General features: G+C 46.1%; 13 protein-coding genes across 13 annotated transcripts; 5 read left to right on the top strand and 8 right to left on the bottom strand.

The window, feature by feature from the left end:
• Positions 1-65: 65 nt before the first annotated feature.
• On the bottom strand, positions 66-1460 carry KUCA_T00002561001 (uncharacterized protein; the record flags this gene model as incomplete). The annotated part of the gene is made up of 1 exon (XM_022602824.1): positions 66-1460. One exon carries the CDS (start codon positions 1458-1460, stop codon positions 66-68), a length of 1395 nt encoding a protein of 464 aa, XP_022458590.1.
• A 470-nt stretch (positions 1461-1930) lies between these two features.
• Positions 1931-3572, bottom strand: KUCA_T00002560001 (uncharacterized protein; the record flags this gene model as incomplete). Its single annotated transcript, XM_022602823.1, has 2 exons — positions 1931-3439; positions 3531-3572. The coding sequence occupies 2 exons, from the start codon at positions 3570-3572 to the stop codon at positions 1931-1933; spliced, it is 1551 nt and encodes a 516-aa protein (XP_022458589.1).
• A 759-nt stretch (positions 3573-4331) lies between these two features.
• On the bottom strand, positions 4332-5405 carry KUCA_T00002559001 (uncharacterized protein; the record flags this gene model as incomplete). The annotated part of the gene is made up of 1 exon (XM_022602822.1): positions 4332-5405. The coding sequence occupies one exon, from the start codon at positions 5403-5405 to the stop codon at positions 4332-4334; it is 1074 nt and encodes a 357-aa protein (XP_022458588.1).
• Positions 5406-6068: 663 nt separating this feature from the next.
• Positions 6069-8027, top strand: KUCA_T00002558001 (uncharacterized protein; the record flags this gene model as incomplete). Its single annotated transcript, XM_022602821.1, has 1 exon — positions 6069-8027. One exon carries the CDS (start codon positions 6069-6071, stop codon positions 8025-8027), a length of 1959 nt encoding a protein of 652 aa, XP_022458587.1.
• Positions 8028-8720: 693 nt separating this feature from the next.
• Positions 8721-8924, bottom strand: KUCA_T00002556001 (uncharacterized protein; the record flags this gene model as incomplete). The annotated part of the gene is made up of 1 exon (XM_022602820.1): positions 8721-8924. One exon carries the CDS (start codon positions 8922-8924, stop codon positions 8721-8723), a length of 204 nt encoding a protein of 67 aa, XP_022458586.1.
• A 1381-nt stretch (positions 8925-10305) lies between these two features.
• Positions 10306-11211, top strand: KUCA_T00002555001 (uncharacterized protein; the record flags this gene model as incomplete). Its single annotated transcript, XM_022602818.1, has 1 exon — positions 10306-11211. The coding sequence occupies one exon, from the start codon at positions 10306-10308 to the stop codon at positions 11209-11211; it is 906 nt and encodes a 301-aa protein (XP_022458585.1).
• Positions 11212-11544: 333 nt separating this feature from the next.
• KUCA_T00002554001 (uncharacterized protein) lies at positions 11545-12417 on the bottom strand (the record flags this gene model as incomplete). Its single annotated transcript, XM_022602817.1, has 1 exon — positions 11545-12417. The coding sequence occupies one exon, from the start codon at positions 12415-12417 to the stop codon at positions 11545-11547; it is 873 nt and encodes a 290-aa protein (XP_022458584.1).
• Positions 12418-13582: 1165 nt separating this feature from the next.
• On the bottom strand, positions 13583-15271 carry KUCA_T00002553001 (uncharacterized protein; the record flags this gene model as incomplete). The annotated part of the gene is made up of 1 exon (XM_022602816.1): positions 13583-15271. One exon carries the CDS (start codon positions 15269-15271, stop codon positions 13583-13585), a length of 1689 nt encoding a protein of 562 aa, XP_022458583.1.
• A 2082-nt stretch (positions 15272-17353) lies between these two features.
• KUCA_T00002552001 (uncharacterized protein) lies at positions 17354-19063 on the top strand (the record flags this gene model as incomplete). The annotated part of the gene is made up of 1 exon (XM_022602815.1): positions 17354-19063. The coding sequence occupies one exon, from the start codon at positions 17354-17356 to the stop codon at positions 19061-19063; it is 1710 nt and encodes a 569-aa protein (XP_022458582.1).
• Positions 19064-19944: 881 nt separating this feature from the next.
• KUCA_T00002551001 (uncharacterized protein) lies at positions 19945-21522 on the top strand (the record flags this gene model as incomplete). Its single annotated transcript, XM_022602814.1, has 1 exon — positions 19945-21522. The coding sequence occupies one exon, from the start codon at positions 19945-19947 to the stop codon at positions 21520-21522; it is 1578 nt and encodes a 525-aa protein (XP_022458581.1).
• Positions 21523-21598: 76 nt separating this feature from the next.
• On the bottom strand, positions 21599-22630 carry KUCA_T00002550001 (uncharacterized protein; the record flags this gene model as incomplete). The annotated part of the gene is made up of 1 exon (XM_022602813.1): positions 21599-22630. The coding sequence occupies one exon, from the start codon at positions 22628-22630 to the stop codon at positions 21599-21601; it is 1032 nt and encodes a 343-aa protein (XP_022458580.1).
• A 364-nt stretch (positions 22631-22994) lies between these two features.
• Positions 22995-24353, bottom strand: KUCA_T00002549001 (uncharacterized protein; the record flags this gene model as incomplete). The annotated part of the gene is made up of 1 exon (XM_022602812.1): positions 22995-24353. One exon carries the CDS (start codon positions 24351-24353, stop codon positions 22995-22997), a length of 1359 nt encoding a protein of 452 aa, XP_022458579.1.
• Positions 24354-24552: 199 nt separating this feature from the next.
• KUCA_T00002548001 (uncharacterized protein) lies at positions 24553-25747 on the top strand (the record flags this gene model as incomplete). Its single annotated transcript, XM_022602811.1, has 2 exons — positions 24553-24681; positions 24746-25747. 2 exons carry the CDS (start codon positions 24553-24555, stop codon positions 25745-25747), a joined length of 1131 nt encoding a protein of 376 aa, XP_022458578.1.
• Positions 25748-25797: the final 50 nt, after the last annotated feature.

Genomic DNA, 25797 nt, shown 5'->3' with positions numbered 1-25797 from the left:
GTTGATCCTAGCAGGAGTTCAAGTGTGAGCACTACTAAGCATGAAGAAATACCAAACGCTTGGAATTAGAAGAACTTGTCCATCACAGGTTCACCGTCAACCTTGTAGATTTCACCATCCTTCATCACAAAACTTGGTCCCCTCAAATTGCCAATATCCTCCAGTGGATCCCGATCAAGTGCTACCATATCCGCGCATGTTCCAGCCTCAATCCAGCCAAACCGCTTTCCAATAAGATCACCACCACAAGCAAGCCATCCATGGTACGTTCCAGCCCTCAAAACCTCCGATGTGGGAACTCCTGCTGCTGCCATCAACTCCATTTCGTGAACATTATCACCATGAGGATACGTTCCAGTATCACCTCCACAGGCCATTGTGACTCCCATATCATAGGCCTTGCGTGTCTTCTGCAGAATGGACTCCATCTTATCCTGGAAGAAGAGCTCGCAAGCGTAAAGTGTTGGAACATAAATTATGTTTGACTCTGCCATTTTGTTCAATGTCTCTTCATCCGCCCAATAAGCATGTTCTATGGAGGTTGCCCCAGCTTTGACTGCCATGGAAGCGCTCTCGTTGCTGCCACAATGGGCTGCTACTGCGCATCCAGCCATTCTGGCTTCCTCCACTATGGTGTCCATTTCCTTCTGGGTGAAGGCAACCACTTCGGGGTTCGCGGTGACTGGAGGAAATCTCACAGAACCAACATACGGATGCTGCTGCGCCGGTGGATACCTCATGATCCTCCGGCGGTAATCCGCATAGAACTTGATGACATCTGCTCCAGCCCCAATACGATTGCGTACTGCCTTGCGGATCTCGGTCTCACCATCACAATAATCTGCCAACGACGGGTACTGAACTCCGCCCATTGCATTCTCATAGCGTGCAGCATAACCAGAAGATGATGATATCACTTTTGTGGCAACGTAGAGTCTTGGTCCAGGCATGATTCCCCGATTGATTGTATCCCTGACGTTTGCGTCTAGATCGTACATGGCTTCGGAACCCAAATCGCGATACGTCGTGTATCCGCTTAGCAAAGCTGTCCGACAATGATTGGAGGAACGGATTATTCTTTCAGCCACAGACTCGTCACGTTTTTGTTCAACGCTGGTTCTTTCGTCGTAAGCGTGCAAAAAGATATGGGTGTGTGCGTCCACCAGACCTGGGATCACGAACTTGCCTCTTAAATCCACATCTGAGGCGCCAATTTGAGGTTCAGACGTCCGTTGGTAGCATCTAATGACCAATCCTGAGGAAGGATCTATCTCTACTGAAACATTTTCTCGATATTTTTTGCGCATTGGGTCGAACAGAGTGCTTGTATGGACCGTGAACGGTGGTCCAGGTTGGCTTTCGCTCACCAGCTTTCCAGCATACGTGTATTTGGTTTTGTCAGCAAATCTACCTTGTGGAGTCCCTCCCACATGAGCTTCACCATGGTGTCCGCAAGACATAGCCTGAATGTTGATTGTGGCGTGAGTTGAAATCTCGTGAAAAATGAATGATTGTGCAGCTGTTGAAGCCCCTCTTATCGTTTTCGGTTGGCGCACGTTTCATAAGGGAAGCACTTTAGGTCAACGCGAACAGACCAAAGAGTTCAAAAATGAGATAATTCTAGTATAGTTCAGTATGTATATTGTGGTGGAAGTGTGTTGTCAAGAAACTAATAACTTTCAATGCTGTAGGTGGACTGATAAGCCGCGATTTGGGAGATTTGACGCAGATTCGCATCGGCACCAGCTCTCCGTTATCTCTTATCATGTTCATGCGGCTCAGTCATGCACGAGGCTCTGTATTTGTTTCCAAAACTTGTTTGCGAATTATTATCCATTACCACAGAGCATAAAAATTGTGTTTGCAAACGATATAGTCAATCCATAGTCTTTGTTTTTTTGTTTGTTTTTTTGTGATCCCGGTAGCGCATTTACCCAAGCGCCTGGCTCTTATTGTAAACCTCCAGAATGATTTCCAGATATAACGCCGCAGGAGCCCAGCCGAGGCGACAATATCCCATCATTTCAATAATTTTGTGAAAACTCTTCTCGAAATCAGCGGATGTCCAATAGTTTGATAAATAGCCCATTTTGTAATACACCATCATAGCAAGTGAGAGGCTGAAACAATAGAGAGTGTGAATCCACAATGATATGATCTGGTCCTCCTTGTACAGCCTGTAAAGGTCGTCAAGTTTGATCAAAAATGATTTGACGAGTCTCTCACGGAACTCGCTTTTGGGGAGATGCAAATTCTCGCATTCGTGACAACGGTGTATAGCAAAAGGCAGAGAAGCAAGGAACCAATGGGTCGAGGCAGCAGCCAGTATAGGAAGAGACAGAAGCTCTTCCACCAACTGCTGGCTGAAAACGCAACTGTCATCAGGGCCGTTAAAGATCATTCTGTAGATATCCATTCTGGACTTCGTTAGTCTTAGTGTGGTTGCAGTTTTCTGGTCTGCATCCTCAAACATGATCGACTCGCACGGCAAAAGCATCGGCCTTCCGAGAAAACCTGCTATTTCAGACTCCATCTTATACAGAACAAGAAACAAATTCCGCCTCGAAGTCCGCTCTTCAACATCATCCGTAGTATCTCTGTAGAACCCTCTTATAACTGCGTAACGACACGCCATACTCAGCAATACGTATAAGTTCTGACTCCGTGGATCTAACTCCTCCATCAAGATCAAGAACATAAAAACCAAAAAAGTGTCATCTGTGTATTCCTCGAGATATGCTCCAACCTCATCATTAAGCCAGTTTCTCAGAGTGGCAGAAATTACTCGGTAGTCTTTTTCTGATCTCGAGAGATGTGTGGATGCAGCCACCAGGGCCAGAAGCGTGAAAATCTGCTGCCTAGGAGGCAGGTTCTTTAACTTCACATCCATGTTGAAGAAAGAGGGCGCAATTAGAGGGTACTCGGGGTATATTTTCTCTTCATAATGCTTCAACAGCTTTCGCATCATCAGCTGCGTAATCAGAGTCTTAGGCAATCTGAATTCCTCCACTTCTTCCTTCACGTATTTTGGAGGTTCTATTCTAACACCCAGCAGAGACGAGGCCCATACTGCTACTGATATTGGCGACGAAGACCCGAAAAAAATAGCATCTGGCCCTCTGTCTTCGCCGTACCAATAGCCTTTCTTAACGGTCTCCCATCTGAAAGGGAGAAGGTCTTCTATCGTCTGGTTTTTCAGACTTGGAACCAGATACTGAGGTCCTGCTTTACCAATCAGCCCCTGATTAATGACTTCGTCTGTCTCTTCTTCTTGTGGGCTATGTTGCGTCTTTTCCAGTTGTTCCTGAAGCAAAATCACTCTCTGGAGTCTGGTGTGAATTTCTTCTCTTGAAACCTTAGCGTTTAGACATTCATCCCATATCACACATTCAGTTTCCGAGGCAGTGCAGTTTTTACAGCCGGGTAGTTGCAAATCACACTTGTTAGCGCGTTAGCAAGATCAGCGAATAAAAATTGAAGTTCAGAAAAGAATTTTCTCTCTCGATTGTTTCTCAACTTTTATTACGTACCTTTATTCTGCGCTTCTTACACCGCAAACAAGTGGAGATCATCACGCCGAAGTGGACCAGAGATACACCGATGGAGATGCCCAAGCCAGAATGGGGAAAGGGGAATGCCAGGATTCGCGTATATCTATAAAAGGATGTGAGAATACATATACACAATTTTGAACACGGGTCTCAGCTATTGGTCCGACCCCAGGCGCTTATTCAATCCTCCACTGCTGCTGGTCCAAATGTTGCGAACTGGCGGAATTGGTCCTTGGTGTGGATGCAGCCAATTCGGGAACTTGGCAGGTACTAGATTACAACCAACAATTTGTTTCCAGACCCAGGTGTATAATATGAGGCAAGTCCTTCCGCTCTAGTTCCTGTTGTTCGAAAAAACTTCAAATCTAGGAAGTACTCGCGGCAAAATAGACCGAGGGGGTCATGTTAACACTCCGAGATTTTGCAAGACATGTCGGCATTATGCACGTGCACCGCCACCACCGCCGGAGCATTGAAGAATGACCCTTACATCTCCTCCATAAACGAAGGCCTGTTGGGTCTTCAGCAGAACTTAACGCTCTCGAACTATAAGAGACCGTTTCATGGTAGTGAGTTTGGAATGGGTCTCGCAAATTGGTCTTGCGAATTGTTCTCTTCTCTTTTCGCAGGTGCAAAGAAGGGTAGGTACGGCAGAACTAATACGCCCCTTGTAACTTTCTACATTAAGGTTTCATATCGGGATTCGGCGCTTCTACGACCAGGATTTTATTTTACCGGACAGCGAAATCTCTAATCTGTCCGGTCGAATGGCTCGTTCGTTCAATCGAAAAATAGTCTGTAAACCTTTGGGTTTTCCGCAGGTCTACCATAACTGACCTCTCCTTCATTTCTTGAGACGTTCATAATAATTGTCATCAATGTGATCATTGATTCAACGCCGACTGCTCCAGGGATGAACGCCCTGCAAATCGAGTAAGGCTCGTTGTCAAGATCGGAGAAACGCTCTCTCATGCTAGCGATCGTGTGAGGAGCATCCTTGGACAGTTCCCGTATGCGCTCCAGTCTCGAAAAGGAATTTGGGGATGGAAAGTCCTGGACAAAGCGAACATCTGCAAATAGATGGTTTGTATGGAGAACTACGCCACCTGTGGGTTCTATCACCGCCACACCCAATGGGGTAATTTCAAAGGACTTTAAGCAGTTCGACCGATCAGCCACCATAACATTAGCGCAACTTGCACAACCATACTCGAAAAACAGCTTCTCAACTTCGTCAACCGAGGAACTTTCCAACGCTAGTCTTAAAAGACAGTGGATGGGCAATTTCAGTGCCATTTTGCCGCACTTCAGTGCATTTAGTACTAGTCCTACTCCGTCGCCGTTAAAGCCACTTTTGCCTATGATCCCCGCCTCCGTACAAAGGATTATCCGAGGGCAGTTTTTCTTCTGAATGTCCAATACTACGGATCCGGCTTTCATTTCGGGAATCCAGTCCCAGTTCTGGCCCACGTACGTCTCGTCGAGCTCCTCGTTGTAGGTTGCAATCGAGGTACAACCGTCGGAGTAGTTTGTTAGCACGATTTCAGAGCGAAAATTAAGCGTCAAAATGTCCAAAACATCTCGATTTGCTCCTTCTGCGATCCCCTCCATCTCCTCTATCAAGTCGGGGAAGTGCTGTTGGATGTACGGCTTGAATTTAGCTGCTTTTTCTTTGGCCTCATCCCAGTCTATCCCAGCAGTGAGCTTGTAGAGCTCAGTATATATGGCGATACATTTGGAAATGCGGTCTTTCGCCCCTGACCCATGTGCCAATCCGATCTCTCTGGGTGTCCCGATACACTTGATGAACGGCACCTCCGTATCATAAAAGCGGTCTTCCCTGATCGTGTTCATTTCAAATTCAGGTAGTGTTCAGTCCAGCGTTCAACCCACTCTTTTTTGCAGCAAAATAAAAAGCGGCGAATAAACGGCCCGCTCCAATCAATGTTTAGCGTCTTTTGTACTACTGACCCCTGGCTCAATCGGACCAATCTCCTAGGATAAAGCGAGCGTGCGCAACCCACTTGTTCATCCTCGGTGGCACGTTAACCCGAGTTGCCTAAAGAGGAACTTGGGCGACAGCGTATCTGCCCGTGAGATCGCAGTTCCAAGACGGAGTACGAGGAGTGGTGCCAGGATTTTCAAAAAACATTTCCAGTCCCTAAAACTTAATGCTCTCGGTGATTCCCTCATCGTATTATGTTAAAGCGGACTCTCAGCTCCCCCAATTCGGGCTCATTTCTTGATTCACTAGATCCATCGCATGCATTAGCGCAGGGTCGTTTAGCCTAATGGGGACCGAATCCTGAAATCCTGGTTCGGGGGCTGTTGGGCTAGCGTTGAATAAAACATAAAACTACGTAGTGCAATCCTGACCTTTTATTTTTCTCAGTTTGTTGGTAACTTGACTGTTATTCCTGCAGAGATTTGATTCAGTCTCAAATGTTTATACCGTCTCTATAGACTAACCCCACACAAAACGATTTGGGAAGGATTTCCCAACTTCCCCTACAAAATATGGAGAAACCCGAATCCACAGAGATATTTGTTTCCAGAATAGAGAACCTGGTGTTCTCGGGCTCAGAAAAGCCCTCCAGGCAGTGGCGATCTTGCCATAGGTGCAAGCTTGGAAGAAAAAAGTGTGATTACAGTTTTCCAAGTTGTCTGTCTTGTCTCAAAGTTGGGGCTCCTTGTTTTGGATACCATCCTGTCACCAAAGAAGCATTACCCAGGAGCGTGGTAATGTTCCTCCGAGAAACAGAAAGAAAACTACAAAAACGTCTAGAACAAGTTGAACAGGCCAATAATAAGGATGAGACAGGAATTTCAGCTTCTTATATTCGAAAAATGGTGGCTTCTGTGGGGAGACCTTTGGTGGATGTGACAACGCCAAACTCAGAACAAGACATTACCGAGTATAATCTGCAGTATCGAAAAGCACTAATTTTGATGTTTCTTTTACGTCCTTCCAGCATTCCTGCTCCATTTTGCAGAAGGTGTGATCATCCGCTGTCGGATCCCGAACCATGTGCACATCCAGTTGATCTCGCTTCGTTGCCGAGAGACATTTTCGACCATCTACTGAACCAGTTTGTGAGCGTGCAATTGCCCCAGTTTCCGTGTGTTTCAGAGGGGGAGATTAAAGAGTCCAGACTGAGGGTCCTGGGTCAGGCTGAGTCTCCAGCAGAACCCCACGATGTGGTGTTGATTTCCATCGTCATGGCTATAAGTGCGAACACTTTGCATTGGAAGGACGAATCCAATGCCATTGCCTCGTCAAACGCCCTTTTTGCAACGGCAGTATCTCATTTGACGCAAATAGTATGGCTTCCCAATTGTAAGACTTTGACTCTTCTGCTGCTGTTTGCCTATTACGGATATGCGAACCCAGCCTTCTGTGATAGTGCCTACGTGATGCAGATTGCCGTGAGAATATGCTTGGTGTTGGGCCTTCACAAGGAATCCACATGTCATCTCGACACTGTTGAGCAGGATACCAGGAGACGTCTTCTACTGGTCACACTCAGTGCTGAGCGCGCATTCACCTCGCTCTTGGGAGTTCAGATGGGTTTCGACACGGCCACAGTCAGTGCTCTCTTCCCATCTGTACTTGGTGATCAATACATTACAACGAAGGGCTTTCTAAAGGATGGTGTAGCCACTAAAGTTGCCTCTATAACTCTCTGGCGCTTGCGGTGCCTTGAAACCGAGATCTACGATGTCCTGTGGCTGGGATCAAATCCTGTGACTTTCGACTCAATTGAGATGTGGAGAGAAGAAACCATGAGGCTATTAGATCAATGGTACGAGGATAGTCTTGAGTTCCACTCTAAGCATCAGCTTAACTTTCGAACTGCTGTCACGAACTTTCAGAAGGCTAGACTTACCAGAAGATCGCCCAAAAACCCAAATCCTCCTCCAGAGATGGTGATGATGTGTATTGGGTTCATCGAAGGCTTCACAGTTCATTACTTTGAGAATATAAAAAACGGGACTGTCTCGTTCAATCTCTTTGCTGCCTACTTTATTGCTGAGGGTGCTGCCTGTTTGTGTGATTTCCTATGGAACCGTCAAGAGGTGGTAGCACAGGAAACTCGAGCGCTTCAAGTGGCCAAGCTTCTGGAAAGCCAACTTCAGGTTTTGACGCATATCAGCAAACGATGGCCGCAACTGTTGGAGTGTATCAAGGGGATCGGAGAATTGAAACTTCACATTCTCGCAGCGAAGTATCCCCAGCTTCTTTCTAATGATGTCAAGCCCCAGACTACTTTGACCGAATTTGAGATCTCCGAAGAGGTTGAGATTCGCGTTTTCCCAAACGCTGACAAGTCGGGTGGTGAATACAAAGGCGATCCAAGTAACTTCAACAGATATGACTTCTCCGGCGAAGATATGGATTTTTTGTTATCCAGTGGACCTATTGATTCTCCAGATATTTGGAGTATTGAGCATTTGATAGGTGCAGAATTCTTCTGAAATATCTAATTCAAATGCTCCCAATTGCATGCAGTCTATTGCAAGAAATCTACAATACCCAAATAACAATATGAATATTACACAACTACACAATTAGATATGGCAATGGTTGAATTACAGTAATCTGGGACGAGGATTCCTCTAATTATTTCGCGTTCTCAGACTTGACAGTGATCTGGTATGTAGGTTTCCTTTGGAAAGCATCTATGTTGCTGAACATTTCCCTGTACCTTGAAAATAGCCACATGTTTGGTACCGTCGTTCACGACATGTGTGTGATAGATTTCGTCGATGCTTGGATAATGCTTGTAACGCCCCATGAATCGTCTGAATATGGGAGGCTGAGAGGCTGCTGAAATGACTCTAATGAAGTCTTTGACTGTCGTAAAATCCAAATGGCGTTTGTTTATAGTCAAGATAAAACTCATGAGGTATTCATCATCGTATCCTCCTGGTTTTGGCTTGATGGGATGAGCGATATGGACCCAAAAGTGGCCTTGCATATGTTCTAGATTAGTTCCATTTTGTGAAAACCATTTTCTCATGATATCCCAAGGGGGATCATGACACATTCATGGTGCTTCTAGGATTGTCTTCATGGAATGATCATCAAAACTTTGCCGGGCACTGTCAATGACGCAATTGATTTTGACATAGCTGTCTAAAACAAACGGGCCAGTAGTCATATTAGAGTCATATACCATGGGCTCTGGCTTCGAAGTGTTTCAGACTTTTTAGAGACGCTTTGTTATGAACCGAGGTCTTGTATGTTGTGAATTCACGCAAATCCTTTCCATTCACGACTTCATGAGTTCTATTTGCATCCCAGAAGTTTGTTGTAACCATTTTATCCTCTCTGGCGTCGTTTTCGGGGTTTGAGAACATTTCCTTGGCCATTCCTGGTGTACATGGAGTGCTGGGGGTATTTCATCTGAAATCTTTCTAAACAGGCTCTCGATCTTTTTATCTTGTCTTTTCAGAGGCATTTGCATTTCTTTGATAATCCTTAGTGTTTGAACAGTTGATGAAGCTTCTCCGCCTTCTTAATCTTCTGCTTCAAAATGCTCAACATCTTCTTCAAACACACTGCTTTCTTCTGCAGGGGATGCCCGAGCAGGCGTACGTGATACAACACTCTGTGGTGGCATGACCCAAAATAAAGATAATTCCTTCCTTGTCAACACTTAACTAATTTTTTGCTGCGGGTATCAAAAGAATAATTCAAAATTGGAATGAGTTTGTCTTGTTGAGTCCTTGTTTACAACAGCACTGATGTTGTTGTAACAAAGGTTGCGGGCATAGAAATTAATTGTTTGTACTTTTGGACTTTGTTTTCAGGAGGCCATCAATAATACTCTTGCGGGTAACGGGTTATAGAAAAGATAGAAAATTGTACAATAAGTTAAGGATGAGAGTAGAAATAATGTGTCTCACTTATACTCAGGGCTGGCCTAATCGCGGACCTTCGGACCATCAAAACTCTGGTGCATGAACCAATGACAATACTGTAAAGCGTGCAGGTGCAGGATGTGGGGATCTTTTTCCGACAGTTTCCGCAACTGCTTCTGGCCAAAGAGAGGCAGAAGAAGCGCTTCTGTGCAAGGGAATGACTGCTTTGGGTATAAGCTCGTATGTCTGATATTCTTATTCGTAAATTTGGCCAAAAAAAAGGGGAGTGTTACCTATCAGTTAAATAGGAAAAAGATTAGAATGATATTTGATAGTATACCGAACGCCTGACCGTATAAGTGGTCCTGCGGGAATAGCTCGAAAGAGGAACATGCTCGTCTCAATCCGGCAGCAACGACGGATTGACATTGCGAAATCCAGCGTGAAATCCAAGTTCTGGATTTTGCGCCGGAGCTTTGTGTTGAACTCCACCCCTGCCAGATAGAGATGCGCGATTTGACAAGAGTGTCATGTAAGGTTGCAGCGAAGAGCCCCGGCCTGGACTCTTTACCCGGACCTCTCTGGCCTGGAACAATCCAAACAGTAACAAGCTTACTTCCTGCAAACTCTCAACCAATAATGTCGTCGCGGGATTAAATTTCTTTTCGATTGCTAAAAAATCATCACCAAACCTTAATGCATTATCTCTTCGTGCTGCCGTACCGCCGTACCAAGGCGGAGATAATTCGGATTTACACGATCTGAATTTGTTCTGCAATTACGAATTGGCCTCCCGCCGGTTGCGTGGACGGCTGTGTCTACATTCCTTCCGTATAAATTCCCAACGCTTACCCCTTGGCTTTGTTTTCTATGAATTTATCCACCAGTCATGGCAGTCAATTCCAATCCCAGCGAACGGCGGAAAAGATACGTTTGCCCCTTTCCAGACTGTGGCAAGGCGTACACTAGGCCGTGCTTGGTGGAGCAGCACAGACGTTCTCACTTTGACGAAAGACCCTTCAAGTGTACTTTTGGTGGCTGCGACAAAAGCTTTAGGAGGCATGCCCATCTTCGTGTTCACATGGTTTCGCATGCCGAGGTGAAGCCGTTTTCGTGCGGGTATTGCGAGAAAGGATTCACCACCAACCAGCAATTGACCCGGCACCAGAGGACCCACAAGAATACGGACTCCAGTTTCCAGTTTCCAAATTTTACGCTAGACGATCCAAAGCTTCAATATGGAGACTATGAGTACTCCAGTTCGCTTTTTTCCGAGTTTGACGCCATCATGAGTCTTCCAGACCACCCCATTTTCGACGAGGCGATGAAGGCGTACTCCGAGTTCGGGGTCGGCCCCGGACTATTTTTCAGTCCAGGACCGGAGAGTTCTAGAAGCTCTAATAGTTCTGGAAGCTCTGGAAATGTTGACAGTACCTTTTCTTTGAGCAGGGAATCACCAGCTGTTCTGGAAACTACAGTCTTGGACTCTTCGGACTCATTTGTCAAACCTAAAGCAGCTCCACTTGTGTCGCCACATTCACACACAGAACAGGAATGGGCATGTCATGAAGAAGGTTGTTACGGAATTGTGGTTTTTGACTCTATAGGTCAGCTGATTTCCCATTATGATGCGGCCCACCATCATGTTCCCGAATCCTTGCACGGCTTGTATGATGACATATCGTTCCCACCATTATACCTGCCTCCTCCGGTTGGAATCACTGATATTGAGAAGTTTTACCGTCCAGATGTGGGCTGTCCTGTATCATTGCTACTGAGCCGCAACGGATGTTGAGTTTGAGTTTATTACATTAGCGGTGTCTGTCAAGAACATGGGATCATCTTCAACAGCGTTGCCAGATTCCATTTTTTATGGGTTTTTTTCCAAAAGTTAACCTTGCCTCTGGTCTGGACGATCGGCTGTGCGCATGTGCCAATTTCTGTAGTTGGAATGGTTAAACCGGGCTCGTGGGAGTTTGCCTAGAAAACCAAGTCTAGATTCCGCTAGGCAATATAACTCTTCTACACGAGTAGCCCATAAAACATAATTAAACGCTTATCAAGTCCAATTTTTTTCATATTTGCTTTTTTGACTGGTTTTTTCTGTTCTCTCGAAGCTCGTTTGGACCTACAGCAACGGCCCCAGTTCCTTGATGATCGCCTCGCCAATCTCAGTTGCATGGTCCTCGAGCGCAAAATGGCCGGAATCAACATAATGGTAGATCAACTTCTTGTTGTCTCTTTTGTATGCCTCGGCGCCTTCATACGAGAAACAGTAATCGTTCTTGCCCCATGCAATCAACACAGGCACATCCAGCTCTCTGAACAGCTCGTGGACCTTTGGATATAATTTAACATTCGCTTGGTAGTCAAAGAACAAATCAAGCTGAATGTTTGTCTGACCAGGCTGTTTCAACATAGCCAAATCCAGAGAGCAATTGGTGGGGTCATAACGCTCTGGGTGTGACATTCCCTGAGTGTACATGTAGTCAATGTTGGACCTAGTTTCCAGATACTCCGTTAAACCAGCAACCAGCTCGGGATCATCCCTTCCGGCTTTCCAGAATGCTTTGATTGGTGCCCAGAATGCATCATCCAGACCCTCCTCGTATGCATTGGAGTTTTGAACTATCAATGCCGTAATTCTGTCTGGCTGTTCAAGTGCCAGACGGAAGCCGACTGGCCCACCATAATCAAAAATGTACATCGCAAACTTGCGGAGATCAATTGCCTTAACAAATAGGCCAATTGACGCAGCAAGGTTGTCAAATGTAAACTTGTAATTTTCTGGAAACTTTGTGTACCCAAAACCTGGGATGTCCGGGGCCACTAGGTGAAAGTGTGGAGCCAGTATTGGAATCAAGTGACGGAACATGTTTGAAGAGGTTGGAAATCCATGCAGAAGTAGAATTGTGGGCTTGGACTTATTGCCGGCTTCAATGTAGAAGATCTCGGTGTTGTCAGATAGTTTGGCTGTGTTGAATGTAGTGGTGGATGTCATTTATTAGTCTTTCGATTAAGTTCTTGGTGTGGAAGAAGATTCTTTGCTCATAATCATTGTTGAGGGATAAGGGTTGGGAACTGGGCCTTTAAATATCGGGAATTGCAGAAATTTAAAATACCGGGCCCAACATTTGCTCCTGGGCTTTTATCAAAAAATTTATGGACAAACCCTGGAATTCTACCGAAAGATTGTATGTGCATGCATCCTGCATCTCGGATTCTATCAAGGGCTTCTATCAAAGGCCCCTCATCAGCGCACCATCACCACCCCGATGGCGCTCCATTCCTAAATACAACGATCTGGACATACCCCAGGCCTATATAGTAGCCATTACCCTACCCATAATGGTAGCCATGCTTTAGCCTAGATAGAAGCCATGTTCCCGCTTTGGTAATTCTTTCACCCGACGGGGTGGCCTGGGAGGACGATTACCTTCAAGGATCATCACATCACCACTTATTCTTTCAACCTTCCTCCAATTGCTGATTTCACCCGTTAATACCCATAATAAACCGGAATGTTCTGAGAGAACTGTTCCAAGAAGTTACGTAACCCAATGCTAGACCTTGCGGTAGATTTGTCAAGTCTGCTGACACTATAGTGCCACGCTAAGGAAGTCTTATCGGGGGGGGCTTATCAAGCCTATCAAGCTTCTGTGAAAACCATATCTCTTCCATCAAAACCACCCTTTATGGATCCTAAAATTCGTGTATTTGACAATATGCACATGACATCTATCATTACCATCCATTGACCTTCCCATTAGACCCAGGGTCCCCAACTTGGTTATTGGCGCAAATTTACTTGCGCTGCCCAATTCTGTCTGGCTTGTCGTGCAATGAAAGCTGCAAGCTAATACGCTTTTGGGAAATCTCGAGCGGAACCGGAACTCTTCTGAGCACTCTTCCGCTCGGTTGAAGACGGTCTGAACATTCAGGGGCTAGTGTTTGGAAGTAGGTGGATTTTTTTGGCTGCATGTTCATCTGTTAATATCACTGAATCTGTGTTTATTTTTGCATTTGGAATTTAGATCTACCACCAACATCATGAAGTTCGGGAATCTCTGACACTCAATACATTGGTACGAGGTATTAGACAAGGGAAAAGGCTTGAACAACACAAAAAATGGCCTTAAAATATATTTTCCTAATTCTTTGACAAGTCAGACTTTGCCCTGGAAGTGTTTCAACTCGTCGGTCTCATAGTCGTACACCTGCTTACCTTCAAAGAAGGTCTTCAAAACGATGGTATCGGCAATGGAAGGAGCCTCCACCATGTTGCGATCAGTGATAATAAAGTTGGCAAGCTTGCCCTTCTCGATGGACCCTTCGTTCTTCTCGCGGCCAACTGCAGTGGCTCCGTCAAGAGTCACAATCCTCAACACGTCCTTTCTCTTCATGTTCCAGCCGTGCTTGTTCTCCATAATTGCCTGCAAACCAGGGAAAATGTTGGGAGTGTCTGGTGCAAACACCCAGTCCGAGCCGATTGTGAGCAAAGCGCCGTTGTCCTGCAAGGTGTTGAACGGGTAAACTGAGCCTGGGTTGACCTCTGGTTGGAAGTCTGAATCGTGCCAAATTGCCGGTGACATTTCAGCAGTGATGTTGAGTCTCTTGTAACGTGCACAATCGGCGTCTGTGACGTTCATGTTATGGGCCAGTTCGTGTCTTACTCCATCGGGTCTGCGCTTGCGAAGCTCCTCGAAACAATCCAGTGCGAACTTAGCGGAGCCCTGGCCACAAACGTGCACTTTGCAGGTTCTGCCTTCGGAGTCGAACCGCTCGATGGCCTTCTTAAAGGTCTCCTGTGGGATCAACAGCCTGGAATAGTCTACCTCTCCCTCCTCGGTGAGCGGACAGTGGGTCTCGTGAGGGTGCCATGGAACACCGTCGATCCAGCACTTAGTGAACATTGGGTTGAAATGCTTGGACTTGTAGTGTTTGGCATTCCAAAGAGTGTGGTGGAGCGATCCGACGTCTTCCTGGGGAAAAGCACCAACTCCATAAAACACCACATGTGCGTCCAGGTTGATTGTTAGTGCACCTTTCTCTTCCAAAGCCTTGGCCGCTTCCAGGTAAACAGTGTTTGCAGAGGCTTCTTGAACAGCAGTGAAACCAAACCGGTTGGCCATTTTGACTCCGTACTCTAGAGCGGTGATATTGTCCTCGGGTCTTCCCTTTGGCAACGAAGAGAACATTCTGGTTGCAGCACCCTCAACCAGCTCACCAGTGATGGTACCGTCTTCTCTGCGGACATAGTAACCGTCCCATGGGTCAACTGGGTTTTCCTCGTATCCTGCAGCGATCAACGCGGCGGTGTTGGCGAAGATGTTGTGGGTGGTGTACTCTCTGATCACGACAGGCTGGTCACCAAAAGCGTCATCCAAAAACTGTCTATCGGGCTTTTCATCCTTGAAATTAGCATAATGGTAGAAGTTGCCGACCAACCAGTTGGAAACAGTGTCCAAGTGGTTACAGGCACCAGAGGAGTACTCCTTAAACTTCTTGACGATCTCATCCGGGGTAGAGTCCGATCCAAGCTTGGCCTCGAACAACTTCTCTTCAGAAGCCATCAACAAGTGGCAGTGGGCATCGTGCATGCCTGGCATCACAAACTGACCTTCAAGGTCGATCACTTGGGAGTTGGGGTATGCATTGAGGATCTCCACAGTGGTGCCGACATCGCCAAAGGTGCCGTCCTCAGTGACGACAAAGGCCTCGGCCCATTCGTTGGCTGCAGAAACGGTGAATACCTTACCGTTGATGTATACTTTAGACATCTCAATTGGATATTTGTGTGGAATGATTGGGTTATTTTGGTTGGTGAGTATGGTATTTCTGGACTCGCTGGGCATGGAGCGATTACCCCATTATATAGTATGGGGAACAAGGATTGAGCCGCTCTGAGCCAACTCACTAAAATTGGCTCCACCACATCTCTGCTGGTGCCAAACCCTGACCGGATTTGTTCAAATTTTGCAAAGTTTTATCCTCTTTGGGATGTCGAGATAACGAACTCTGAAGACTGCTGCAACCTCAAGAGCCCGTCCCAAAGGAGATTTTATCCCAAAGCAGACACAGTTCTCATGAACTAGGCAACAACCAGGCAGGTGCTACCGACCCCCCTAGAAGTTCCTAGATTACACCAGGACTGCATCCACTGATATGCTAAATGCCTAAATTACGACATCAGCGTTATCTTCGATGTGGGTGTGCGCGTGCAAATTTATGATGCATCATGCATCCCCAAATATTTTTTAAATTGCCCCTATCTTATCTCTACAAAGAGATGGGATGGAGTTCACAAAGGGTCGGAGATGCGAATTTGGTGGCTCTTCCCCATACGGAAATACCGGTTTGGGTCTGGTTCTATACTTTTACGGCTCTGGAGTGCGATGGCGGGTGATGGTTATGTCGCCAATTGGGACCCGGTTGTGCCCCTTCGATGCCACTATACCGAAAAGGGAACGAGCATTTCCCTTTTGACTCATAGGTAGCGCATCGAGTGGGTCTTTTCGCAATCATCTGAGCAGGAACCATCCTTATACAGGCCTGGAATTTTCAACTCGTTTGAATCAAAACAATTTCTTATTGGCGACACAGTTCTTGACATGTGGTCTGACCTAATATCTTGTGTGAAGGTTGCCTCCCATTGGTCTCAGGGGAACTTAAGCCATCCCACATGGCTTGAAAATCTTGTTTGTCCGAAATTGTTAGAACATCGTGCATGATATTTCATGTTGCTGTGGGTGTTATCTCTATTTTTGGTTGTCTGTATAATGTCCTCAGATCGCTGATCTCTGATAATTGGAGTTAAGCATTGGAGATTAGATTAGGCACTGAAACTTGGAGTCCTATCTTTTTGGTTCGGCCTGGGCATCTCGGCCCGCTCGTACCAGTCTTCCTGGACCTATGTTCCCCACTGTTTATGGCGAGATTTTTATTTTGCTGTGGGCCTGTTCATCTATTGCCTCTACCCGACTACCGAAACTGGAAATTCTGCCGCCGCTATGGACTACTTTGGGCATGTCTTTGATATCCCAATCAGTTTCCGGTAGATGTGCATTTCTCTGCAAAGGGTAGAAGCTCAACTTTGGGTGACAAAGTACCAGTTAATGGGCATACAAAGATAAGAACCAATTGACCAATTACTTTTGAGCATCCACTCGGCACCGCCTATCACTGGCTGCTACCAACCGGTCATGACATGTTCGGTGTGTGTCAACTGCCACAAAATATGCTACTGCCTGCAAGAGGCTCTTTCAGGAAAAATTATCCAAAAAAGATTTGATTATCACTACACAGAGATAAGACTGGAATACCGAACTCGTCCAATGAAATCTCATGGAACCTCTTTTTTCTCCGGTTTGTCTGATTATCAGCATAATGCATTTATCGGAAAGCGGCGGGGCCTTGGACTTTTAACGTCTTTGTAGTCTGGGCCTAGGGTTAATGTTTCTGCTTTAGGAGATGGAAGAACAATTCTCTTATCTTCTCATAAGTTGCTAACGATTGTGATGAACCTGGGGCTATCGTGGTTTTACCCACAACTCAATCGCACAGTTATCTTGCTGTTTTGTCTGTTTTGCCGTATTCTGATAATATACCCCTTGGTTAATAATGTCAGATGTCATAGATGTCATAGCAGTGCGAAGTCTCCTCCACACGAAGTTTTGGATTGCTGATAGTGTCCGATGCTAGTGTCTGGCAATGTCCAATGAGACAGTGCGCCATCTTTATCTCCGCGATAACCTCATTACGTGCAGGCATACTTTTACCCGATTCATCCTCTCATAGTGCCAGTGAATGACGTGAGCTTATCGCCCGTTCTTATCTTGAACCCTGGAGTCATATACCCTAAAAGGTCTTTCTGGCTTCAGTGCATTTATTGGGGAAAATACATAAGTATGCGTTTGTCTTGCTGATATCACCACCTCATGAAAATTGAAACAAGGCAAGAAAACTCTTACTCTTGTATCTCTCTCAAATATAATAAACTCTTGACACTTACAATGAACGAAGAAGATATTAAGATTCCTGGCACTATTCATCTGGTTGATTTGGAGGGCACTCTGGATGTCAGACACGATGGAGAAAAGGACATTGTGCTCGTTCCACAACCAACAGAAGATCCGGAAGATCCTCTTAACTGGAGCAAGAACAGAAAGAGGCTTCTGGCATTAAGTCTGATGATAGCAGTGTTCTCGGCGGATATCCTGAGTACCTCATTGTCTGCTGTCCTGTTGACCATTGAAGCGGACACTGGAATTCCTCTGGCAAACCTTAACACGGGTGTCGGTATTCAGTATTTGTTTTTCGGATGGTCTACCCTACTCTGGCAGCCTTTTGGCCTGACCTATGGACGTCGTCCAGCCCTGTTGCTTGGTGGTTTGGGAGTGTTGCTGTGCACAGTCTGGTCTGCCTACGTCAAGTCCAGTGGTGAATGGTATGTCAATAGACTGCTCACAGGTACCTTTTACGGTCCCATTGAGACCCTTATTGAGGTGTGCATCTCAGACGTGTTTTTTGCCCACGAACGTGGAACCTACATTGCATGGTACTGCTGGGTTTTGTTCAGCATTCCATTTGCCTGTGGTGTTCCAGCCGGATTTGTTGCTTCGAACTTGGGCTGGAGATGGATCCCTTACATCTGCTGCATAATTGCTGCTGCGTGTCTCATCTTCATGTTTTTTTTCTTGGAGGAGACCATGTATTACCGTGACCCAGCTCTAGAGCTGGACGGTACCGATGTCATCAGCATCAGTGAGAACGAGAACATGTCCAGCACCGAAGAGAAAGGCAAGAATGCCGATGTGGACGTTGCTGTGGACGAAGTCGTTGATAGTACCCGTTCTCCTGCGCTCGTCTACCAAAGGAAGACCTACGCGCAGAAACTCAAGTTCTGGGGAGCGCGTGATTCTAAGCAAAGAAACGTTTTTTTCCAGTCCATGTGGATTCCTTTTTCCCTGATCAGATTCCCATCCATTGCCTTTGGTGGTATGGTTGTTGGCTCTGTATTGTCCTGGTTTAATGTTGTGAATGCTACCATCGCTGTGGTTTTAGCTGCTCCTCCATATAACTTCTCTGGAAACATGATAGGAGTGTTTTTCGCAGCTCCTTTCATTGGCATTTCTGTTGGTGCTTTCTTCTCTGGAAAGATAGTTGATACTTGGACCACTATGAGGGCTCGTAATGCCAGAGGTTTCAGAGAACCAGAAGAACGTCTGTGGCTCTCTGTCGTTCCAATGGTGACCCATCCATTAGGATGTTTCCTCTTTGGAATTGGTGCTGCCCATGGAATTCATTGGGTCGGTTTGGCATTTGGCTTAGCATTTGTCTGTGCTACTTTCCCAATGGGTTCTGCTGTTGCCATTAACTACATCATTGACTGTTATAAGGAAGTGTCAGGAGATGGTCTGGTCACTATGATTCTCATCAGAAACTCTCTTGGTTTTGGGTTCTCTTATGCCGTCACACCTTGGTTGGATGCCGTCGGAGTTCAGAACTTGTTCATTGCCATTGGATGTCTTGGGGTCTTCTTCTGGGGTCTTTCGTTTGCCGTCATTGTCTTTGGGAAGAAGATGAGAAAGGGCACAGCCAAGTCGTACTGGAGGTTTATTGCAAAGTACGGTTTGAAGGCTCATTAAGCGGATCTCAAACATTTCTTGAGTAATAATACTTGTCTTGTAGGGAATGAGCAAAGTTTGTTTTTTTTAACCTGCTATATTTTACCAATTTACACACTATCGGCCAATTTCCCGCACATTAAGCTTTGGGATCACATGGCTTCACAGCGCTTTGATACCATCATTTTGACCAAAAAACAGCAAAACGTTACGTTTATGATAATTTGGATAGCTTTCAAATTTGTTAATGAGCGGTTTCAATTGATACTTTACACCGATGTAGCCTCCAGTTTGCATATTTCTCTCTGGCCACTTTGGGCGATCTGCAAGTAGCTCGCATCTTATCGAGCATGAGAGTTGCCGCATTAGGAAGGTGCGTCCGCATGTATCTTGATCGAGTCTAATTGGTACCGCAAAAGGAACCAGATCGCGAACCGTTGGACGAATTGGACCATGCATTCTGACTATAGTAGCACAAACCGGTGATATGGGTACAAACTGGAGTAACCTGAATTCCGAGTTACTCTAATTGCCGTGCAGTTGAGAGAAGGCTTGGAACACGGTTCCGCTTCGAGCCCCTTAAAGAGGGACAGAGACTAGCAGAGTTGTCAATGCAACCGCAACTTTTCTACAATTGTAACCAGAAAATGGAAAATATACGGATGTTATATGAATATTGGCTACCGAGATCTCCTTTCACAAAATCATGTGACTATATCCTCATGAGCCTCCACAACGCCAAAATGCTCCAATAAAGGTGCGTTAACAGAATGTACGTGACATGCACAAAAATGCCCCCATCGGTCTAGAGGATGGCAATCGCGAAAACCCGCCTCACAGTAGGCCACTCTTGCTCAATCCTTAACGGGTGACGATCTGGAGCTTTCACCTTTACATATATCATGAACTCTGCAAAGTCTTCGCGAGGGATGAGCCAAAATGCTGAGTCCAACGGTGATGCAGCCGTTGGAGACCTTGCAGAAAGTATCGCCAGTTCAGGGTCCTACAGATGGGTGGAAGAAGAGTTCGAGGCCTCGCCTGAGGACTTTGACGAATTTGTCCAGAAATATGGCGATGTCAAGGTAAAATATATCAAGAAGCCTCAAAATACAAATACGTGGTATTTTACTCGACCTTACGCTCTCAATTTCTTCTACAAGGGCACGCTGTATAGGACCAGGCAGGAACGCGGGGAAAGCGGAAAAACCGAATTGTTCTTAGATTTGCTCTATGTGGGAATTGTGGGTAATTTGGCATCCCAGGCTACTGAGGAGGCAAGCGGGGCCTCTTTGTTGAGGTATTTGCTACTATTTCTGCCGGTCTATCAAGTATGGGCTGACATCAAGGACTTCATGGACTACTATTTCAATGAGGATCTCTCCCAGAAACTGTACATCCTCTGGATCATCATACTGCTCACAATATATTCCAACAATACGAGTACAGTTTTGGAGTCCCATGCTGAGACAGCCATGTGCGTGGTACCGTATATGCTGTGCAGGTTCTCGTTGGCGATCAGCCAATTGATATACTCATTGTTCATACCGCAACATCGGTTCCAGATGCGATTCCATGCTACTTCCATTTTGATAACTACTTGGTTATGGATTCCTGTAATTTTTGGTTCGACCAGGCTCAAAATCGGACTAACTTTAATGAACCTGGTTCTGGAACACATCGGGTTCACCGTGGCTTACCACGGATGGACCAGGAGACTGTTCAAGCTAAAATACTCCACCGCCGTTAATATTGAGCATGAGGTGGAGCGGGTTTCTGCATTTTATGTCATTGCCATTGGCGAGTTCTTATACAAAGTTGTCACCGGTGGGGCGCTGGGTGCGGGCTTCACAGCCAGATTGGCCAGGGGAATCATGCTTCTGGTGATAGCGTATGTGCTTCTGTGGTTATACTTCAACGGTGAGGGAAGTCTGAGAGCAGTCCATGCTCTCAGAAGATCATCTCACACAGCAATGCTGTGGATCTGGGCCCATATTCCGCTCATTGCTAGTCTAATTCTTGCTGCCGACGCTAGTGGTGATCTGTGTCTGTTCACGGATGAACGCACATGGAATGAGTCGGGGGAAGGACATTTGGAGACGGGTTTGGAAAGACGATCTGAAGAATCTGGTGAAGGGTCTGAGGCCAGTCGACGAGCTCTGGCCTTCTTTTTCACTGGTGGTTTGGGTGTTGCTCTCATATGTTTGTTCGTATTGGCTATTGCGGATAAGTCGCTAGATTCATGCGAGGTCCATGCAATCCCCAAATTCTGGCGAATTTTTCCTCGAATTCCGGTAGCCCTTCTTATAATATTTATCACGTTTGCAGATCTGGGGATTACGAAATTGTTCGGTTTTGTCATGGCGGTTCTGGTGGCCCTGCTGCTCTACGAACTCTTTGCAATGATGCCTCGTGCAGAGTATTGCGGTAGCAACCGGGAAGATATACCGGATCCCACCGAGGAACCACAGGAGGAGCCATAGGAGAGGCCATCTACAAGTGTGTGACTTGAAATTAATGAAATAATTGGTTGTGATTTTCGAATATGTTTGGGTAGTGTTAGTCTTGATGGAGCGAGTCCTGACTTCGACTGGTACCGCGCGTTGCACTCCGTAACAATAATGTGCTGATATCCGAGGATTTTGAAGATGCAGACTTCTGGCTCCTGTCCTCAAAAGCTCGGTTTTGCTGAGCTTCGCCTTTTGGAGCCACCACAGGTGGAGGTGTATAGCTGGTCTTGATCATCTTGGGAACCTCTTTCTGAGAAGGTCTAGATAACACCGACGCAGAGCCAACGAACATGCCCACTCCCAAGACCAGATAGATGATCTTACTGCCTGAAGGGATGTCCTCATTTCTGTTGCCAGGGTACGCCTCCGCTCTGGTGGGAGGCCCAGAATCAGAAAGGTCCCTCTTGATCCCGTTCTTGATCGACCTCGTCACCTGGTGATGTTCCCTCAGATCGCCACCATTGTACGCCTTTGATAATTGCAATCTGCGATCTGCCTTGATGTTTTTGGCCAAATGCCAGTCGTAATCGAAATGCGGCACATCGTAGTTGGAGGTATTCTTATGGTGACCTCCGAAGTACGACTTCCCTCTGTACTTCACTCCTTCTCCATAATAGACTCTATTTCGACTTGTGTTCAGCCCAGATGGTCTGTTAGTATATGTTGTCGAGGAACCAAAGTATTGCTCGTTGAAACGAGCACGTCGTTGCTGCATGTCCTGGGCCACCATGTCTTCGGTCTTGAACTTGGTGTCAAACTCTTTTTTCGCAATTTTGTCGCTCAAGACTTCGTAACTGTCCACAATCTGAACAAACTTCTCCTTATTCTCCTCCTTCTCAGAAGCTGTCAAGTCGCGGGAATTTTGTAAATCTGGATGGTACTGTTTGCTCAGCTCCCTGAACTTCCTCTTGATCTCCTTTTCGGTGGCAGATAGAGGCAGACCCAGAACGTCGTAGTGATTCACTTTGGCATTGGATCTTCCCAAAGGACTCAGTCTCTGAGTCGTGGTGGAAAACCTTGCTATCTGGGGGCCGATTAATCCGAAGCAGCATTTGCCGCAGGAGGAGTGGAGAACCAACATGCTGCTCCCAACGTGATGCTCCAGTTCAGTTCCAAAGGCAATGACAAAAAAATTGCCACAGATATCGATACCTAATCTGGTACTTTTTCCAGAATACTTCCTTAGGTCTTAAAACCTGGACGCAATCGTGAAATTAATGCTGAGTCAAGACACGTTGAAGCGTGACCTAGAGAAAAGAACGGTAATCAGTCGGCCTGAGATGACGTGCGCCAAGTGAAAATCTTATCTATTCGATCAGTGCGTGTGAGCTAGTCATGGGGATAACGGTGTTTAAACGGCCGATATAAACGGCCGATATAAATGTTGAGTTACAAACATCACGATTGTGGAATATTTACAGGCTTTTTTCTGTATAAACATTTTGCTAGCCTTTGATTTCTTCTCCTTCATCACTCTCTTCCTCATCATCATCATCGTCGTCATCATTATAGTCAAACATTATCCAACTGGGCCACGCCAGTTCTCTGATCAGTATCTCTCTGATCGAGGCAACCAAAAACTTTTCAATCTTGCCAATGTTTCTCAAGATTGACCCTTCCTTGTGTGAATTTTGCAAGGCCAGCTCTGCATTGGCGGGATCCTGGCCCTCGGCATAAGACCCCAGCTCTCCCTCTATGCGCAATTGCTTTATTATGTCGATTCGTTCTCTGTTCGTAGCATTTTCGGTCAAAACAGTCGGAGTTGGTTCCATATGAGCTAGCGACGAATGACGTGTTGAAGTCTGGCTTCCAGCATCGTTCAGACCAGTGCCGGTCTCCTCGTTTTCGTTGTCTTCAACGTCACATAGGAAACTCACATACAATCTGGACTCTAAGTACGCCAAAACTGCAATCGAGTGGATCTGCAGATCTGTAATTTTCAACCTCACAGGCAGCGAAATGAAGTTAGGCGCTGGAAAATTCACTAGGAGATTTGCCGTGACCTCTATGTATATATCTCCATCGAACTTGATCTCCGCTATCACCTGCAAGTCCCTGTCCTTCACGTCCTGGTTCTTGGTTTCAACGCCTTCATTTGTTTCTGCATTAGTAAAGCTCTCGTTGAACTCGGGTGTTCTACTGCGAGAGTTCGGATCGCTTTTGGGTGAATCAAAAGACATCTCGCTGTGCTGAGGAAGAGGCGGAGGACTGGCCTGTCGGCTCGAAAACTGACTATTCGACCTGGAGGCAAAACTAGGGAAATAAGAACCGCTTATACCCACTCCGTGGCCATGGTGACTGAGATAATTGAAAGAACCCGAAGCAGGATGGCTTAAAGGAGTCGAGACCAGTAGGCCTCGGTTCATGAAACCTGGAAGTACCGACGGAGTCAAATGGCTGGGGCTTTGCAGCGGAGTTGTGGACATCGATGAAGTATCGTGGAGACCACCAAGGGAAGAAATGGACGATTCCATGGTGACTCCCAGTCCCGTTACCATATCTGACGGTGTCTGTCCACAAGGACTAACAGTGCCATGTCTAACCACAGTGTCAGACTCCGCGTATTCGTCACCTGACTCTTCCTTGGACTGTCTAACATCCTTGTAGAATTCTGGAAATGGCACATCAATGTTTCGCACGGTGATTTCCGGTGCCCTATCTCCCAACTCACACTTGATGACCTTCAGGCCGGAGAGGTACTCGGGCAGGGTGATGCTAGAGAGCTGGTCGTTCAAAAAAGTCGCCAGCTTCTCATTCACCGCAGCATCAGAAACGAGACTCTCCCAATTTATGTCAAAAGACATTTTGACTGGATCTCAACAAGAAAGGGTGACATCTAATGTTGTTGCTGAAGCCCTTTCTTATTTCCCCATCCTCATCACCCAGGCTTAGATTGGCACTCAACTTTTCGAGCCGGTCCACGCCCTTTTCACAGCAACGTTTCTGACATTGGTTTCTCTCTTTCTTCCAGCAGTCACTTCTAGAAGTCTTTGTGTGACCATCATGAGGCCTGTTCTGGTATTTAAGAGGGCTCTCTCTACGAAAACGCGTCCAGCTACTGCTGTGATGTTCATGAACATGGGCGGACCGTCTACTGTGCCCGAGACGTACGACTTCCTGTTGAGGTTGTTTGTGAGTTGAAGCGAATATTCAGTTTTGGGCTGGAATATCAAATACTAACGCCCTTTTGTTCTAGTCCGATGGAGATTTGATTCCTTTTGGAAGATTCCAGAACCTTCTCGCTAAGTTCATTGCCAAGCGCAGAACCCCGAAGATTGAGTCGTACTACCAGGAAATCGGTGGAGGGTCTCCAATCAGGAAGTGGAGTGAGTTGCAGTGCAAGGCTGTTTGTGAACGTCTCGATCAGACCAACCCTGAATTCGCGCCTCACAAGCCTTATGTTGCTTTCCGCTACGCCCGTCCTCTCACTGAAGAGACCCTCACACAGATGAAGAAGGACGGCATCAAAAGGGCCATTGCTTTTTCGCAATACCCACAGTTCAGCTACTCGACAACAGCCTCTTCCATCAACGAATTATACAGAAAGTCCAAAGAACTTGATCCTGAGTCTGAGATAGAGTGGAGCATCATAGACAGATGGCCCAAGCACCCAGGCCTGGTGAAGGCTTTTAGCAATCACATCACGAAAGCGATTGCCGAGTTGAACGTTGACGAGTCCAAAAAGAAGGATGTGGTGGTCTTGTTTTCTGCTCATTCCTTGCCAATGGAAATTGTGAACAGAGGAGATTCCTACCCGGCTGAAGTTGCTGCTACAGTCTATGCCATCATGGAGAAGCTGAAATTTTCCAATCCTTACAGACTGGTCTGGCAAAGTCAGGTTGGGCCCAAGCCTTGGTTGGGAGGAAAAACTGACAAGATTACGCAGAAGTTGAATGAAATAGAAGACATTCCGGGAGTTGTGATTGTGCCAGTGGCATTCACTTCTGACCATATTGAAACTCTGCACGAGATCGACATCGAACTGAAGAATGAGCTAAAGTTTCCAAGCAAGGTGCTTCGTGCCGAGTCTTTGAACGGTGATGAGGATTTTCTGGACGGTTTGGCTGACTTGGTGAAGACTCACTTGCAGTCTGGAGAAAGATATAATAAGCAGTTGCCGTTGGATTACACACTGGGAAAGAGCTCCATCTATGAAATTTTCAACCACCCTGATGAACTTTTTGGCAAGAAGAAATGAAATTTTCAAAGTGAACACCAAAAATGCCCTATACATACACATATTACTAA

Source organism: Kuraishia capsulata, genomic scaffold (genome assembly GCF_000576695.1).
Source record: "Kuraishia capsulata CBS 1993 genomic scaffold, Kuraishia_capsulata_scaffold_3, whole genome shotgun sequence".
Taxonomy (NCBI): Eukaryota; Fungi; Ascomycota; class Pichiomycetes; order Pichiales; family Pichiaceae; genus Kuraishia; species Kuraishia capsulata.
The sequence above is the reverse complement of the archived record's forward strand: the minus strand, read 5'-3'. Positions and strand labels throughout refer to the sequence as shown.